This window comes from Jaculus jaculus, chromosome 20 (genome assembly GCF_020740685.1).
Source record: "Jaculus jaculus isolate mJacJac1 chromosome 20, mJacJac1.mat.Y.cur, whole genome shotgun sequence".
Classification (NCBI taxonomy): domain Eukaryota; kingdom Metazoa; phylum Chordata; class Mammalia; order Rodentia; family Dipodidae; genus Jaculus; species Jaculus jaculus.
In genome coordinates this window covers 455,950-473,448 of record NC_059121.1, presented here as the reverse complement: position 1 = coordinate 473,448, position 17,499 = coordinate 455,950, and the positions used below count along the sequence as shown (strand labels likewise).

General features: G+C 51.7%; 2 protein-coding genes across 2 annotated transcripts in view; both read left to right on the top strand.

The window, feature by feature from the left end:
- The first annotated feature begins 7,906 nt into the window (after positions 1 to 7,906).
- LOC123456297 (basic salivary proline-rich protein 2-like) lies at positions 7,907 to 8,963 on the top strand. The gene is made up of 2 exons (XM_045139096.1): positions 7,907 to 8,108; positions 8,269 to 8,963. Exons 1-2 carry the CDS (start codon positions 7,907 to 7,909, stop codon positions 8,961 to 8,963), a joined length of 897 nt encoding a protein of 298 aa, XP_044995031.1.
- The window catches only part of Ube2ql1 (ubiquitin conjugating enzyme E2 Q family like 1), a 40,909-nt gene continuing 32,309 nt past the window's right edge, over positions 8,900 to 17,499 (top strand). The window contains exon 1 of the mRNA XM_004666109.2: positions 8,900 to 9,735. Coding sequence (XP_004666166.2) covers positions 8,965 to 9,735 — 771 coding nt within the window. The 5' untranslated portion in view covers positions 8,900 to 8,964. The remainder of the gene's footprint in view (positions 9,736 to 17,499) is intronic.

Below are 17,499 nucleotides of genomic sequence, written 5' to 3'. Positions count from 1 at the left end.
CTGTCTTCTAAGAGTTGGAGGACTGGGTGGGAATAAGGGGATACTGAGAACCGGAATGACTCAGAAAGCTTCAAGAACCTACACTCGACTCAGAAAGGCTTTTCTTGGCCGTCACATGTGTTCTCCCAGCGTTCTTGTTCCTCCCTGGCGACATGAGCAGCTGCTCCTGATCTGTGGCGAAGATGAGCCTCCCTTGCCAGCAGCCCAGCCCCGCATTTACCTATTTCCTCCAGATAGAAACAGTCCCTCCTGGAGGGAAGGAGGCAGCTCTGAAAGAAAGCTCACAAGAGATGCACAGGATTCCTGATGACACTTCCCTAGAGTATATGAGGAAAAAAACCACTGGGGAAAGAGGAGAAGGGTGCAGCTGCCTGCAAGGTGCACAGGGACTCGAGTGCTGCTTTCTGGGCCCTTGCTAGAGTGGGGCGTTTTGTTGACACAGTGGCACAGGAGCCCCACGCCCCTGTAAGTAACCCCACTAAGCCTTGCAGCCCACCAGCCTGGACCTAAATGGTATACTTCTTCAGTCTGCTGTTGTCCCTATTTGAGGCAAATGGGAAGTGGCTCTCCAGGACAGGTAAAACAACAGCTAGTGCTAACTGGACCCAGAAGCCCCCTTGCAAAGGGTCCCTGTTCTCAACACCCACCACTACTCTGCACTGCCAAGCGGAGCCCAGCAAAGCAGCCAGGGACAAAGACCATGTGACCCAAGAAGAAACAGATGGCCTACCCCCAGGGAACCACAGGTTGGTGTTAATGAACTCTGGAAGGAACCTGTGTCCCATGTACAAGGCAGGAGGGAAGGATTGCTCAGGTGCAGGTCAGAGGAAATGCCTAATAAAGAGCATGGTCGGAAATCATTCTAAGGTCTCTTGCTCTGAAATTGAGCTATTAAAAATCCATGCAGCACATTCATGGGGTAAAGACTCTCACTGGCACCCAGTGTCCATCTGTCACAGCTTATTTCTGGTAAGTTTAATGTAGAAATGTGCTATCCAGCCAAAAAGGCTATGCCTGGGCCACTTTGTAGATAGATGTGGAATGGGAAATGATCAAAAGCGCTGAACATAACCTCCAGCTTATTCAACTACAGAAATTTCCAGAATGTGGAAAAGGCAGCGATTGGAGACACCCTCAAAAACATGTATTATAGGGCTGGAGAGATGGCTTAGCAGTTGAGGTGTGTGCCTGCAAAGCCAAAGGATCCCGGTTCGACTCTCCAAGACCATGTAAACCAGATGCACAAGGGGGCACATATGTCTGGAGTTCATTTGCAGTGGCTGAAGTCCCTGGCATTCCCATTCTCTCTCTCTTTCTCTCTCTAAACAATAAATAAATAAAATATTTTTTAAAAAAGACATGTATTGGGCTGGAGTGATGGGTTAGTGGTTAAGGGTTTGCCTGTGAAGCCTAAGGACCCCAGTTCAAGGCTCTATTCCCCAGGACCCACATTAGCCAGATGTACAAGGGGTGCATGTATCTGGAGTTCATGTGCAGTGGCTAGAAGCCCTGGCGCGCCCATTTTCTCTCTCTCTATCTGCCTCTCTTTCTCTCTCTCTCAAATAAATAAATAAAAATGAACAAAAAAATTTAAAAAGACATGTATTATATGCCCAATCCTTTTACATATGAGAGAAATAAACTCCCTTGACTGACTTTTGTTAAAGTATTCTCACCAGTACTCAAATGCAAGACATACTTTTTTTTAAATTTTTTAAAAATATTTTGTTCATTTTTTATTTATTTATTTGAGAATGACAGACACAGGGAGAAAGACAGATAGAGTGAGAGAGAGAAAATGGGCACACCAGGGCTTCCAGCCACTGCAAACGAACTCCAGATGCGTGCGCCCCCTTGTGCATCTGGCTAACGTGGGACCTGGGGAACCGAGCCTTGAACCAGGGTCCTTAGGCTTCACAGGCAAGCGCTTAACCTCTAAGCCATCTCTCCAGCCCAAGACATACATTTTTTTCTTCCAAACTCTAAGAACAGATAAGTCCAAGTCAACCTGGCTTTGACACTTTGCTGCACCCTGGCCACACAGCAGATATCCTTACCTGATGGTCACAGTCTCCTCCAAGCCCAGTTCCAGTCCTTCCTCATACAGCACTCCTGCTGACTGGTCTATGCTGGTGTGGTGACGAACCCATTACTGACCAGTCTACACTGGTGAAGTGATGAACCCACTTTATGACTATGCTGACAAGATGATGAACTCATTTTGGAGGCAAAGGCCCGGAGAGTCAGGGCAGTAAGGAGCCAGAAGCTGTGTGGGTCGGCACTGCGTGCATGCGGCACTATTCCAAGCAAAGGCTGACTACCTTGGATAGCTCAAGTAAAGTGAGTCCTCACTTATAAGCCAGAGAGGTCATCCCACTGTAACGGGAGTTTGGGGGCTCCTTGGCAATATGTCAACACGCCAATAAATTTAGGGTACTTCGGATTCTTGTCTTATGACTTTAAAGAAGACTTAAAGTGACTTTACTAGATTAGGAGAAGAAAAAAGAAGTGGAGAGCTCATGCCATGTGGAAGGCTGGAGGGGGTAGGGAGCACACGTGGAAGCTGGGGTAAGGGTTCCCCACCCCCGCATCAGGCTAAGATGTGCCCCCTTGTGCATCTTGGTTTACATGGTCTCTTACCAGGGCAGGGACCTGGAATTTCAGGAGAGGTGAACAGCCAAAAGAGGCCTTGCCTACCTGGTGAGGATCTGTTTATAACTTCACTGTTGCGGGTTCTACCCTCAGGCTCAGGTGAGTATCAGAGAGGTCTGATTGGTTTGAGCTTTGGGATTGGCTCAGGAGTAGGAGGAGAAAGCTGATTGGATGAGACTGGATCAGATGCTGACTGAGAAAGCTGACTGGATGGCTGAATCACATGCTGAGCTCTGGTTCTGCTGAAGCTGGCTCTGTGGTCTTCCTTCTTCCCATCCTCTCTCCTGGCTACCTAATTCTCCTTCACAATCTATTGCAACCAAAAAGCAAAATACAGACATTGAAGACTCTATATGAGTCACAAATTTAACTTGGAAACTATCATGACCTAAAATGTCACTCAGATTATGGTGCTGAACCAGGGGAGATGTTCCAGACAGGACCCAAACTCTAGCTGAACCGTTGTCCCTGAGCTGCACAGTCCTGTAAGGACTCTGGCTACTGCTGCCTCTAGAAGCCAGATGGGTCTCCACCTGCCCACCTTGAAGTTCTGCTCCAGGGCATCAGTGTCTGGCTGTAAGGGAATCTTGGAAAATGAGTTTCTGGTTTTCAGGAGGTGAGATCATAAGGAGCGGCACTACTCATCTACAAAGGCTTCTTACCAGTTACCTGTCACTGTACAGAAAACTGCCCCAAAGCAGGATGGCTTAGCATACCCTTTCTTCGGACCTCTCATACTGTCTGGGGGTAAGGAACTGACTCATATACAATGTACGTGGCCTGTTTAATCACCACCACGAAGGGGACTCCTCTGGAAGTCTTAAGGCTGGATACTGATTCATCACATGCCTAGGGGTGCTTTTGGCTGCCTGCAAAGGCCTCAGCTGGGTTAATGGCTGCGCAGACACCCACATGCTGGTCTTTCTGTGCAGATGGCGACTAGGGTCCAGAGGTCAGTGCTCTGAGAGAGAGCAAATCAGAGCTGTGTCCTTAGGTGACCGAACCTCAGAAGTCATGTGGCTTCATTGTGTACCCCTGCTCCACTAGCCAGAATAGACAGCCTGTGCAGCTCAGATTTACCAAGAGGGAACAAAGAACCCATCTCCCCACGAGAGGAGTGGCAAAGGGTAAGACTATGTGAAGGGGAATCACATACTGGCAAGGCAAATTGGGGTGATCACGCATCTGGAAAAGGAACCTCTCCTAGCATAGGGGGATATGCCCATGGTCCTCCCATGCCACAGCTGGCCGGAAGTCCTCCCAGCTCAGCTCTGATGACCACATTGATTTCCCTCTTGTGCCCCTGCCTTCTTCTCTTTTCTGCCCCCAGATCCTCCCCTCTTCCTACTCTTCTGCTATTCATCATGATGCAGGCTCAAAATGTGGCACCATGAGACAGCCCCAGATTTGGTGAAAATTTATTATTAACTATATATAGTTAATAATTTAATAAGTTAAGAATAGGTTATTATTAACTATATAGTTAATATATGTCAATAAAAACTATAAAGAAGAACCAAAGAATTGAGAAGCAGCCCTTTTATTATTCATACATACATACATTCATTAAGGTCTCACTTTGAGCTCTGGTTGGCTGCACTCACAATCCACCTGTCTCAGCCTCCTGAGTGCTGGAATTCCAGATGTGTGCCATCACTCCAGGTTCTAGGAGCAGTCCTTTTAGGCAAAAACTAAGCATATAAACACTAGTTTTGTCTTGCAGCTGGAGAGATGGTACTTGGGAGCATTGAATGCACAAGAGAGAAGCCACTGGCAGGTGGGCTCACTCGTCAGATGACTAGACTGTTGTAATGATCAGCTTCCTCCCTTCCTTTCATTCATTAGATTGGTTCAGGCTCTGGGTGCAGGTTCCCTAACCATTCTCTTCCCTACCTTCCACTAGACGAGACCCACAGTTATTGAGAGGCACTAGACTCAACTATTTTAAAGTGGCCGACTTTATGATGTTCTTACATTTTGGCAATAACTTATTGTCATTACAATGTTTTCCTTTTCTGAATGTTTGGACATCAAGTGTGAGGGATTCACTGTATCCACCAAAGATAGCCTATCACATTATCAGGTGAGATTCCCCTCTGTTCATTTTTCTTTTAAGAGTGAACTTTCTAGAATCTTCCAGGATAGGAGGCTAGGTGATTAACCACACAGACCCCTTTTGCTCACTCTGACAACCAGGACTGAGAAGAGAATGAGTTGACATTGGCTCTAGTGGGAAGTTCCCCACTTATAATGCTCTTTTATTCAAAATGGCCTCCTTCTAATCTTCCCGGGTCTTCCAGTTGCTTGGAATTGCAGCCACACTGTGGACACCCTCCTGCTTTCTGCTCACTTGCTGTAACTCCTATGCAGAGCACACGTATTTCCATCATGTTGAGCTATTTTGCTATGACTATAATATTGTTGGTACATAGTGACTCAAGTGGGACTTACTTAAACTTCCCCTTTTACAAATTCTTGGGTTTTTTGTCTCATATTCTAGCCTTTTTTTTTTTTTTTTTTTTTTTTTCCTTATGAACAACTGAGGACCAGGTTCCTGTCTGGAGGAACATTTAATTTTTTTTTTTTTCGAGGTAGGGTCTCACTCTAGCCCAGCCTGTCCTGGAATTCACTATGCAGTCTCAGGGTGGCCTTGAGCTCACGGCAATCCTCCTACCTCTGCCTCTTGAGTGCTGGGATTAAAGGCGTGCGCCACCACGCCCGGCCCACATTCTAATTAATATTTGACTTTAGTCTTTGAGTGGGTCCTGTGAATGAGACAGACAGATAGTGAGTTCACTGTGTCCTCCAGCGGTCAGTCAGTCTGGATGGGCTGTTCATTCCAGCATCACTGTTAATTTGACTCTGCAGTAGCCTCTACAATCAGACAAGAAGTTATGCAATCACCACATGAGTGCATTTCTGTTTCTGTAGTGACATACCTGGGACTGGATAATTTGTAAAGAAGCCTCTTCGGAAACTCTCAAGAACTCTGCTTGGCTATCTCACACATGGCTGCTGGTGCTCTGGTGGGAACCCCTGCAAAGGAATCCAAAAGCCAGGGAGGGACCAGTACTGACCTACTAAGCCCCATCTCTTCAGAAACCACCACTCCTAACTCACAAGCACGTGAACCCGTGGGGGTCACACTTCAACCATATCCACATTGAAGCCATCACCCTAGCAGTAAGGGCATTCTGAAACAAAGCCTTGAATAGCAAATTCCTCTGGCACATGGAAGAAAGAGGGAGGCTCAGGTGTGTCAGGAAGTAGGTAACTCTCAGGTCTTGGGAAGTTCCTGAAATTTAGAATGTCCACACGGTTATAAAGCGGTGAACAAGTGCAGGAGAGAGAAGAGGAGACCCTCCTGTGACCAGCCCAGCTGCCTGCTGAGAGCTGCAGGGAGGCTGCTTCCATGCGTTGTCACGTCACCCATGCTGGGGTGGGCTTTTCTGTGATGCAGGTGCCTTTGAGTCAATCATGTCCTGTAAGCAGCCCTCACCCACATACCTGTAAGTAACCCCAAAAGCCTCACTGATTCACCAAGTGACTTTCACTTTGGCGTAACCCTCACTTTGCTCTGTCCTCCATGCTCCTGCCTCCCCAGGAAGAGTTCACACAGCACAGACATATAGACAGTTGCTTGGGGTGTCCACTAAGCCATACCCCAAGTGCATCCAGGGGGCATTCCTGCTTCAGGAAGAGGGTTAGTCACTGGTTAGACTCTCTCTCTCTCTCTCTCTCTCTCTCTCTCTCTCTCTCTCTCTCTCCCTCTCTCTCCCTCTCTCCCTCCCTCCCCCTCCCTCTCCCTCTCCCTCCCTGCTCCCCTCTCTCTCTCTCTCTGGCCTGACTCAGGTTACCCCTGGGACTCAGGCCACACCTGGACCTGAGTCCAAGCAGTGAAGTCTCAGAGCAGCTGTAGACAGCAAGCACAAGACCTGGGGGCTTGGGGCAGAGGGTCCTCAAGGTGTGGGTCTCAGCTGGACCTCCCTTCTCAGCATGTAGCTACATGGGACACACTAGACCTCTTTGTAACTAAATGTCTTCATCAATAAATGGATCTGATGAAACCTGACAGGTTTCCTGAAAGTCAAGTCTTAGGACAGAGACTATCTGCCTGGCTGCTTGCAGTACTGTGTCCTTATGCTGCTGAGGCCCTTAAAGGAACTCACAGCACCTTGCTGGATGACATATCTCTCTAACCCTACGTTAAAAATTAAAAAGTAAGCCAGGTGTGGTGGCATATGCCTTTGCGGCACTTGGGAGGCAGAAGCAGGAGAAACCAACCTGTGACTAAAGTGAGTGCCAGGTCAGCCTGGGCTAGAATGAGACCTTGCCTCGAAAAAAAAACTACAAAATAAAATAAAATAAAAGCTGAATAGAGTAAAATCATAAAACAAAACTACCAGGAGCCCAGGATGGGCAGATCTTGAGTCAGCTGCAGCTACCCCGCAGCTCGCACCTTGCCTGGGCCATGAGCCAGGTCAGGCCCACTGAAAGCAGGGCTGCCCAGGCATCTGGGGGCCACTGTCTCCAGTGTTTTCTAGGTGTTGGAAGGGCACGCACCGTCTGCACTTCTAACCCAGCTCAGCTGACTTTTCTACCAGACATCCCCAGATCACAAGTCCAGACTCTGCAGGCCTGACTCCACCGGTTATTTTCCACAGTTAAAATTCTAATGACCTCATAAACGATGTCCCAAACAGAACAGCAATGTGCCCGCGTCCGGAAGAAACATCTGCCCCACAGAAGGGCTGGGGCGGGGGTCCAGCCCTAGCAGCCAGCGGCAGAGGAGAGAATCCTCCGATGCTTTCCAGGCCGGCCCTGTGATGCTCTCCAAAGGACTGGATTGACTTCGCGTCTCAGCACACGGAAGCCTCCACAGTTCACTGCTCCTTATACACTAGCCTTTAGCTGGAAATTAGAACAGATTAAAACTGTGGGTGTCAGCCCTGAGTGGTGGTGCACGCCTTTAATCCCAGCACTGAAAGGCAGAGGTAGGAGGATCACTGTGAGTTCGAGGCCACTCTGAGAGTACTACATAGTGAATCCCGGGACAACCTGGGCTACAGTGAGACCCTACCTCAAAATAAATAAGTAAATAAATAAATGGATAGACAGATAGATAGATAGACAAATAAATAAATAAATGTGCTAAGGGAAAGGGCTAAGGGAAAGGCTGGCAGCCGGCAGGTGGATGGTGGATCCCTCCCTTTGCGAACATTAGGAAAATCTTCCAGCGCAGGGTACCTCACCCATGCCCGCGCCAGGGGATGGCCTGGAGTCCCAGCCCTCAGGTGGGTGCGACGCGCCTCCGCGAGCTCTGCCGTGGGTCCCTTCCTCAGAACCCGTCTTGGGGACGCAGAAGCCAGGGGTCCGTCTCTTGGCTCGACAGCCGCCTGCTCTGGCATCCCACCCCGACCCTCACCCCAGGGACCGATCCTCGATCGTCTTTAAAGGTGTCCCGCCCTTCATCAAGTGATGTGCGGAGACCTGGGGCTCCGGGTTCTGGCTCGCGGGAGCTGACAAAATAGGTTGTTTCCCACCCGGACCCTCCCGGCTCTCGGGGGCCGGGGGTAAATGGGACGTCAGGCCCGGGCCTGAGCCCCCGGCCCGCAGCGGGGATCCCGGAGAGTAGGGTGCCGGGCCTCCGAGACCCTCCTCCGTCGGACCCGCAGGCGCACCCTCCCTTCCCTCCTTCCCGGGCGCCCACCCCGCGGCCTCGAGCAGGCCCCCGCAGCCCCGAGCCCGCAGCGGGGCGCGCACCGCGGTCTCCCCCCAGCGGCCGCGCGAGTCGCGGCGGGAGCTGGGCGCGGGGGCGGCCGCCCGGCGCCGTGCAACCCGCGGCCCCGCCCCGCCGGCAGGGCCGCCCCTCCGCGCCCGCCGCGCCGCGCCGCGCTCGGCTCAGACGGAGCAGCCGCCTCTGCAATGTCAGCAGCCGCGGCGGCGGCGGCGGGGACGCGAGCGGCGGCGGCCCGGGCTCCGCGGTAGCCGCCAGCGCAACGCCGCGCAGCACCGCACAGCCCGGCCCGCGCCCCGAGCGAGTCTGCGGCCGCCTCCCGGGCGCCCCGGTGCGGGACTCGGAGCCCGCCCGGCCGCGGCCGCGTACAAAGGACAGCGGACACCGGCGTCCGCGGGCTGCGTGCGCCCAGGGACCGGCTCGGGGCGGCCAGCGGCGCCGCGGATCCTGCACGCGCCCCCGCCCGCCCGCCCGCCCGGAGCCGGAATCGGAGCCGGAGCGGGTCGGGCCGGAGCGGACCCGTCCTCGGACCGCCGCAAGCGGCCGCCCGCGGAGCCCGCCGGCGCGCGCCTAAGATGGCCACGCTGCTCCGCAAGATCGGGTTTATCCGCCTGCACAACCGGGACACCGAGGACCCCAAGCACCACCACAACCACCGCGCCGGCGGCGGCGGCCCGCAGAGCGCGTCGCTGCGCGGCAAAGGCGGCGCCAAGAGCGGCGGCCACAAGCCGGCGCCGCCGAACCCCGGGGGCGCGGGCGCCGCCAGCCCCGGGCCCGGCAAGGGCAAGGGCAAGCGCGCGGCGGAGCCAGCCCCGCGCGACAAGCCGCCGCAGCCGGGCGCGGGCGCGGGCCCCGCGGGCGCAGGGGGCCCCCGCGAGCGGGCGGCGGGCGCCCGGGCGGTGCCGGGGCCGGGGCCAGGGCCGGGGCCGGCGGGCGGCCTGGGGCCCGCGGCGCGCCAGCAGCACTGCACGCAGGTGCGCAGCCGGCGGCTCATGAAGGAGCTGCAGGACATCGCGCGGCTCAGCGACCGCTTCATCTCGGTGGAGCTGGTGGACGAGAGCCTCTTCGACTGGAACGTGAAGCTGCACCAGGTGGACAAGGACTCGGTGCTGTGGCAGGACATGAAGGAGACCAACACGGAGTTCATCCTGCTCAACCTCACCTTCCCCGACAACTTCCCCTTCTCGCCGCCCTTCATGCGGGTGCTCAGCCCGCGCCTGGAGAACGGCTACGTGCTGGACGGCGGCGCCATCTGCATGGAGCTGCTCACGCCGCGCGGCTGGTCCAGCGCCTACACCGTGGAGGCCGTCATGCGCCAGTTCGCCGCCAGCCTCGTCAAGGGCCAGGTAAGGCCTGCGGGACAGGGACAGGGCCCGGGCCCGGGCCGCCGGGTGGGGGGCGACAGCGTGCCGTCCTGTCCTCCGCCGCCCGGCCTGGGCCTCCTAGGGAAGCGCAGCCCCGCAGCCTGGCTCCTTCTCCCCAGAGGAAACCTTCTCTTCTCTCTCCCTCCGCCCCAGCCCTCCTTGTCTCCAATGCCCATCCTACTAGGATGTCTGGGCTCTGTGGCTTAGACTTGTCCACCTCGCCCTCTCCGCACTCTCCTGATCCCAGGTCCCCTTCCCTCTCTTCCCCTCCCTCTTACCCCTCCGGGCCCATCTCCCTGTTTGCTGCTTTCTTTCCTCTTCACCTCACTGACTGTCCAACACTCTCCTGCCCTAACCCTATCTTCTCCCGGCCTGCTCATCTGGTCTCTGGTCTCTGTGATGTCAAAGAAAATGTGAACTTTTCCTGGTCTTTTGCAAGGTCTACGTGCCCATCCTAGCATAACTGACACACACACACACACACACACACACACACACACACACACTTCCCCCCAGGCCTCTCAAGCAGTCGACCTGCAGAACAGGGCCAGCTGTCTGCTGCTGAACCCTGTTCCCAGCTCCAGCTCTCTTCCTCTGGAAGTGGCTCTTTAAAAGGTAAAAAAATGTGCTTTTCGGAAAGCTCTGGAAAGGCAGAGATATGGCTTGAGTCCTTCCTGAAGCGATAAGGCCAGACTCCGTGGAGGCCAGCCTCCCCCTCGTGCCGTACCCTGCCTCCTTCCAGGAGCACGCTCGCTCGCTGGGGTAGAAGCTGGATCTGCTAGGTCCCTTCCCACTTCGTTTCTTCCCTTTGTTTCCTTACCCCCTGCACCAAGGGTGGACTGATGGGGCTAAAGATTCCAAGCAGACCCAGAGAGGAAGACTGAGCAGGTTACCTGGGTCTTCCCAGCCACGGGGGACAATGGGGAGGCTTCTTTACAGGGAAACACTCCTGAAGTACTCAGGAACAGGGAATGAATGGATTTTCTGAGATTCCCCGCCCCCCCGCCCCCCCCCCCCCGCAAAACGCTGCATGCAGAGACATGAAGGTTTCATCTTCCCCATTGCATGTTCTTGACTACTTTTAAATTCTATACTGATCATTTCCCTAATCAACGCTTAATTAAGTCACATTTCTAGATGGGCATCTTTGATGTTTCTGGAAGAGCCTTGTTTTCTTGAAAGAACCCTGAACGACCTCAGTTTGGTCTTTCTATAGTCAGCTTATCAGAACAAATCAGTCCTTCCCCCTGGCCTGTCTGTCCCCTTTTCACTGTAGGCTGCCTCACATGAAGCTTGTTCTGCCAGCGTCACTAAGGGTGGGACCCCTGGGAGTCTAGACAAATAGCATCCCCACTCCAGCAGAGGCCACTGGATGCCTGAGCCATCCTGCCAGTCCACCTTCCCCAGGGTTCCTATTCTGGTTCCACGTATTTCCCTACTAGGAGAGAAGAGATATAAAGGTTCTAGTAAGACCTCTTTACAGAGCAGAGCTTGATGCCAACACCCCAGTGAAAGATGGATTCCAACAGAAGTTACATGATTGAAAATAAGCCCGACTTATTTTCCACCGGGATTTATGGAAATATTGGAGAAAGATATTCCACAGAAACGTCTTGACGGTTGGCTTCAAAAATCATTAGTAAACATAACAGTCTATTACCGCCTTCCATCTTCATAAAAAGATGACTTTGAGGTCAGAGAAGAGGAGTGTAATTTTGCCTGTAGAGTCAAATATCACAACACATTATACTTGGGAGAGCTTTTAACCTACAGCCAGCATTCTGGAAAAAGCGGGGAGCTACTTGACATGAGGAAGTGGTATTTACAGAGAGAAATGTCTTAGTAAGCTGTTTTTTCATTTTCTGTCAGTGTTATAAATAATCACAGCTCCTCTGATGCCTACGCTCCCATTAAGGTCTCCGTATCTGTGTTCCCTTTCTTTGTAACCAAAATTGAGAATTGTGCATTCAGTTTGCAAAGTAGAGGCTTCCTTATTGCAAACGCAGGAAAACATAGCTAGCAACATTTTAGTCACTGATTTGACAAGATCATAATTGGATTCAGCTCAGTCTGTGCCTTCTATGAGTTGTTGAATGTCTGAAGTGTTAGGAAAGAAAGTGGGACTTCTTGAAAGACTTGTTCAATCTCTCTGCCGTTTCCATGCCCTGGTTTCTGCATAGAGTTCTCCAGAGGAGCATAACGTGTGGTGCACATGGAATAGTCAAGGGCAGTGTGAGAACTGCAGAAGTGAGCAGTCATTCAAGTTGTAGGGACCTGTGTTGGCAGGATCTGTCAGAGTCTCGGGTCATCTGAGCATGACTATCCATGCCTGTGCATCCTTTTGCACATTGTCTGCTCACAGGCTGTTGGTTGCACATGTGGTCGTTACCACACCATTTCCACAGTCCAAGCTGTGTGCTTTGGGAAAGTCATCAGTGCCTGATGAGCTACTCAAAGAGAGCGGGACTGTTACCCAGCAGCAGTTATTCTAAAGGGTCCTTCTGTGCCAGCTTCTCTCTCATACATCTTTAAGGCTCATTTTCCTAAGCCGTCAAGTCCTCTGTCACAGAAGAAAACACACTCACTTTCAAAACAGAGCAAACACCACATCTGTATCTTCAGGTAAGTCTCAAAATAGTTTTTAAGAGTTTAACATGTAATATCATAAAAATATCTATTTAACAGTTTAGTGTACAAAATCATAAGTTTGAGTTTATCATGTGTGAAAGATTCTGGGATTTCATGAAATTTTTCCTGGACTAGATTCTGTGCTCCATGTCACCAAAATCTCTCATGTCAAATTAGGAATTGTGATTGTTTTAAGTTGAATGAATGCATTTGTCCGCTTACATGATATATTTTATGTATAAAGGGACATAAACCTCTTGCCTGCTTAGGACTAACCTGTCTTTTGACTAAATTGAGACCATACTGGATGTAGCTAATTCTGAAGCCCATGCTGGCCTTGAATTCAAACCAGTTCTCTTGCTTCAGCCCTACAAATTCTAGGATTAACAGATGTGATCCATCATGCCCAGCAGTAAAGGCATTTCGGGTTACTTATTTACTTCTCCAGTGTTGGATAAAAACAGCCCAGGACCTCTAGAGTGAGCTGATAGGTATGTTCTAGGTTGGTTCTGCCTCTGTCTGACCTGGGCTGAGCCAAGAGACTGCAGGTCTCTTCAGTGAGAGTTTTGACATTCAAAAGCTGTAAGATTTGTTTGTCCTGAAACTAAAGAAGTGGCCCCGCCAGCACAGCACTTGCGCTCATGGGCCTATAACGCACAGAAACAACATGCGGTGCTATCACAGGGAAAAGACTTCAGGCCTAGGCAGACTGGTATAAGGAGCAGGGAGGCCTGGCCTTGAAGTGTCTCATAGCTCACCTGGTTTTCTGGGTATGGGGCATGTGATGGCCATGAGTGACCAGCCAAGCTGTCCTGCAGATGTGTGAGCAGCATGGCCCAGAGAATGACACTTGATTATGCCCTAATCAAGGTGCTGCCTGCACACTGGTATACATCCAGGGTCCTCATTTTAATTAATTAGATGTGTCCACTGTTAGGGAACCAGGTGGTAACTGAATGGCAGCTCCTTGCCCTTCCCCTGTCCTCTTAGAACTGAGTAGCCACAGTGCAGACAATCATGACAGCAGCAGTGAATGTACCCTGTCAGGCCTAGCTAAGCACACAGTGCAGAACCTCCCTGGGTGGCTTTTTCCTCTGGCCATTGGCAGTGGACGGAACCACTGATCCATGAAGTCAGGCTGAGCTAACTCAGCTTAGTGTTGTCCTAACGGTTTATAAGGGGTCAGGGATCTTGTCCTGTTAGCACAAGGAAAACCAGAGAGGAGGGACAGAGTCGCACCCTGGCCACCTGAGCATGTTGCTGCTTCTGGTGGCCGTCTCCTAGTTGTGATCTGTGTGCTCACCACTAACTGCCACCACAGAGAAGTGGTTCCGGCTGGAAGGAAAAGACAGTCTTACTGTTTGAAGCAAAACTTGATGAGGGACTGTGGGACAGTTATGTTTCTAGGATTATTTTATTAATAAAGTAGCTTAGCAGAGGTTGCTTGGCTAGTAGGTGTGATGACAAAGTGCAGGGCCGTGTGGCTCACTTGGTTCGTTGGCATGGCACAGGAGCACAGACTCTGCCCATGGCCACTGAGGAGTATGTAGTGTCTCTGCATGCGCACACACCAAAATGGACACAAAGCCTTTCTTCAGAACCTCCTCAGAGTAGTGGACCTTGCTATCGCGTTTTTGCTGTCTGTGAAATTAAAGCTCATCACGAAAAACAGTGGAGACTGTCAGCCCTTCAAGTTTCTTGCCGATGAACCAAGGGTTATAAGCTCTGTTAGTTCACTAGAGCTGCTACAAGATGGGCCACTGGCCAAGTGGCTCAAATGGTAGGAATTCATTTTCTTACAGAGTTCTGAAGGCTAGAAGTCCAAGATCCAGGTGTGGGAGAGCTGGCTTCTCCTGAGGCCTCTGTCATTGGCTAGTAAATGGCATCTTTCCCCCTGTATCCTCACGTGATCACCCATGGGGATGCTATGTCCCAACCTCCTTATAGGAATGAGGACTTCACTGTCACTTAATGATCTCTTAAAGACCCTATCTCCAAATGAGATCACACTTCCAAGTTCTGAGGCTTAGGAGTTCAGTATTTAAACTGGGGTGAGGGAGACACAGTTTAACCCATAACTAGCCCAAACAGGGATTTATGAACCAGTTCAACATCTTGTTTCTGGAGAGTCTGCTGCTGGTTTGAAGAGCTACATAGCCTAACCAAGAAAGAAAGGAAGGGGAAAGGGAAAAAGAAGAGGAACATAAACGAAGCTAGGCTTTGGAAGGACCAGGATGGCAAATCTTGCCCGCAGCCTTGGGGACAGCAGTGGCAGCATATTTGGAGAGAACTTGTAGCATATGTAGTGCCAGCTGATGTGCGTGTGTGCAGGGGAGGGGCAATGCTGGCTGGTTCACCCTAAAAGACACGGAGTTTTGTTCGTCTGAGTCACTGTGTCATTTTGTCCCAAGCTGAGTGGAGGGGACAGAGATAATTGCCACTGACAATGACTCTGCATCTGCAAGTATTGATAGGCCTGACTGTTCAGAGAAAGAATTAGCTACTTGCTCTGCTATCAAGTAGGGCAGGCAGGAGGAGACAGCTGGGACTCTGCATCCTAAAAATAGCCCACACCAACAGGAGTGCTCCCGTATGAGTGCCCGCCCCAGCTCCTAGGACAATTAATAAGAGCTTCCCCCAGGACCCTGCCATGGACCGCCTGAGCCTCTGAACCTGCTAGAGGAGGATGCACAGACCTGCTGTGGGTGTGTTGTTATGTGTGGATAGCCTGACCCTTAGACTCCATATGTCTCCTTTCTCAGCCCCAGGAATGACTCCTCTGGAATCCTAAATCAGAAAAGGAGTGTCCTAGCACCATGCTGGTTGTTTAACAGATAAGGAACTAGATAAAGGGGCTTTCACATGAAGGCTTTTTTTTTTTGAGGTAGGCTCTCACTGTAGCCCAGGCGGACCTGGAATTCACTACGTGCTCTAAGGGTGGCCTTGAATTCACAGTGATACTCCTGCCTCTGCCTCCTAGAGTGCTGGGATTAAAGGTGTGTGCCACCATCCCCCGATGAAGTTTTAATAACAATAGAATAAACCATCCACTCATAGTGGGTCCTTTAGCCCCATTTCAAATCTCTTGGAATCATGGGTTTGGGGCCATAGGCGAGCTGGTGAGGGAGTGGGAAGGGGAGTGTGGGGCAGGTGGCTGTGCGCGTGTTTGTCATTTCTCCTCAGCCCTGGCTCTACATTAGTGCCTGCAGAGCTCGTAGGTCCCTCTAGCACCAGCACCCTGCCCCCAGCCTTTGATGTCATGGTTTAGGTTCAGGCCCTGGCAGAATCCACTGTAGAAATTCCTTTGTGGCTGTCTGCGGCAGCCAGGGTTGAAAAACCACTCTGTACCACACATGCCCCTTGCTCCCACCCACCTGTCTAGGACACAGCCGCCACCAACAGCAAGTAGCTGCTGAGCTTTCTGGATGTGGGGGACCAACCTTCCACCCTACCATGACTGCCCTAGGTCAGCCTTGATCCCAGGCATTGGAAGCCCAGCTTTGTAGAAAAGGCTCTTCTAAAAGCAGGTCCTCCCCCTGACCAGTTACAAGGCTGGGGAAAGACTGCACTTAATCCCATGGGACCCAGCTAGGAGGACAGGGAAGAGGGCCCTCTATCTGTAGACGACCCTTCCTGACACAGTGCTGAGACCAGGGCCTCCCAAACATTAGTTCTCAAGAAGACGCAGCTATAGGGCCTGCACCAGAGAGCAGAGCCGCAGTGAACACCCAGTGGCCCCCTTGTGTTTGTGTCAGCAATCATACTTTGGTTATTGTCTGGGGAAGTGTGATTCTTTGTGGGCCCGATGGTTGACAGTGCCTTGGATGTACATTAGGGACTTGGGCCAGGGACCATGGATCCAGTAGGTCTCCAAACACTTTGGAAGACATCGTTCAAGAAAACACCAGAAGTAAGGTGACCAAGGCTTGACCCTGGTTTTCACCTGTTCTTCCAGTGTTTCGCTAGTAAGTCGAAAGACGGGCATTCCTGCAGACCCACCAAAAGCTTACTGTAGGCACTGATTAGAAGGCTCAGTAGGTAGAGCTTCCCTCACTAGTAAAATGCCATGTATGGCAGCACATGCCTGTAATTCCAGCACTGGGGAGGTGGAAACAGGAGGATCCCTGGCACTTTTTGGACACCCGTGCAACCCAGTGGGTGAGCTCAGGGGCAGAGGTCCTGAGGTTGACACCTACAGTTGTCCTGTGGCCTCCATTCGTGCTCACACATGTGACACTACGTACACATATGGACACGCATATGAATATGTATACACATACACATGTGCTGTGGTGGCAACAGTACTTGCAGAAATGCCCATGCTCTCCTGACTGGTGAATGGGCAGTAAGGGCTAATTGCTTGTCTCCTAACTACCACCAACATCACGTGATCCTTTGGCTCCCATTTGCTGAGAGTGTGCCATAATTCGATGTTGTGGCAATGTTACCCTTAGCATCTCTATGAGACCTTTTCCCCATCACTGTATTGTCCCTGGTCTTCTTCCTGGCCCACTAACCCTGCACAGTCAGGAGGGAAGTGGCTAGCAGTGGCAGTGGACCATTGGGAAAGTCAGGGATGGAAAAAGATTGGGGCCATTCAGCAGTAACAGGTTGAGGGTAAGGGTTGGTATGCGGTGGAAGCAGGGAAGGTGCCTCCCAGGTGTGCCCTCCCCTAAGCAAGCAGGTCTGCCCATCAGGGCTCATATGCCTCAGGGACTATCACATGTGTTCTCTCAGGCTTCTGGTCTCCTCCATCCTCCCTGCTGTCACTGGCTAGGTTCTTCTGAAATGCAGAACTGTTGGGTTCCAACCATGAGTTATGAACTTTCTAGAACATAGCCTGAGTTCCACAACTCTGCTTACCACAGTGGAAATCTTTTATTCTCCATGTCCCCCCCCAACCCCCGCAACACACACCAGGGTCCTGCTCTCACCCGTCCATCCTCCTCAGGAGCCCTCTGGCCCGCCTCCTTCAAATCCCTGCCACTGTGTCCCAGCTCCTCCACAGAGGGTCTCCCTCACTGCTCCTCAGTCCAGGTGACGGCATCCTGCTCTGAAAAAACCTGCATCAGACAGGGAAAGTATTTGTTTCTTCACACATCCTGCTAGGCAGCAGTT

Bases quoted from the DNA above. Each gene is read 5' to 3' on its own strand.
- LOC123456297 (XM_045139096.1), top strand. From the start codon at position 7,907: ATGCCCGCGCCAGGGGATGGCCTGGAGTCCCAGCCCTCAGGTGGGTGC. The intron at 8,109-8,268 runs GTGTCCCGCCCT...CCCGGCCCGCAG, and splicing joins ATCCTCGATCGTCTTTAAAG to CGGGGATCCCGGAGAGTAGG.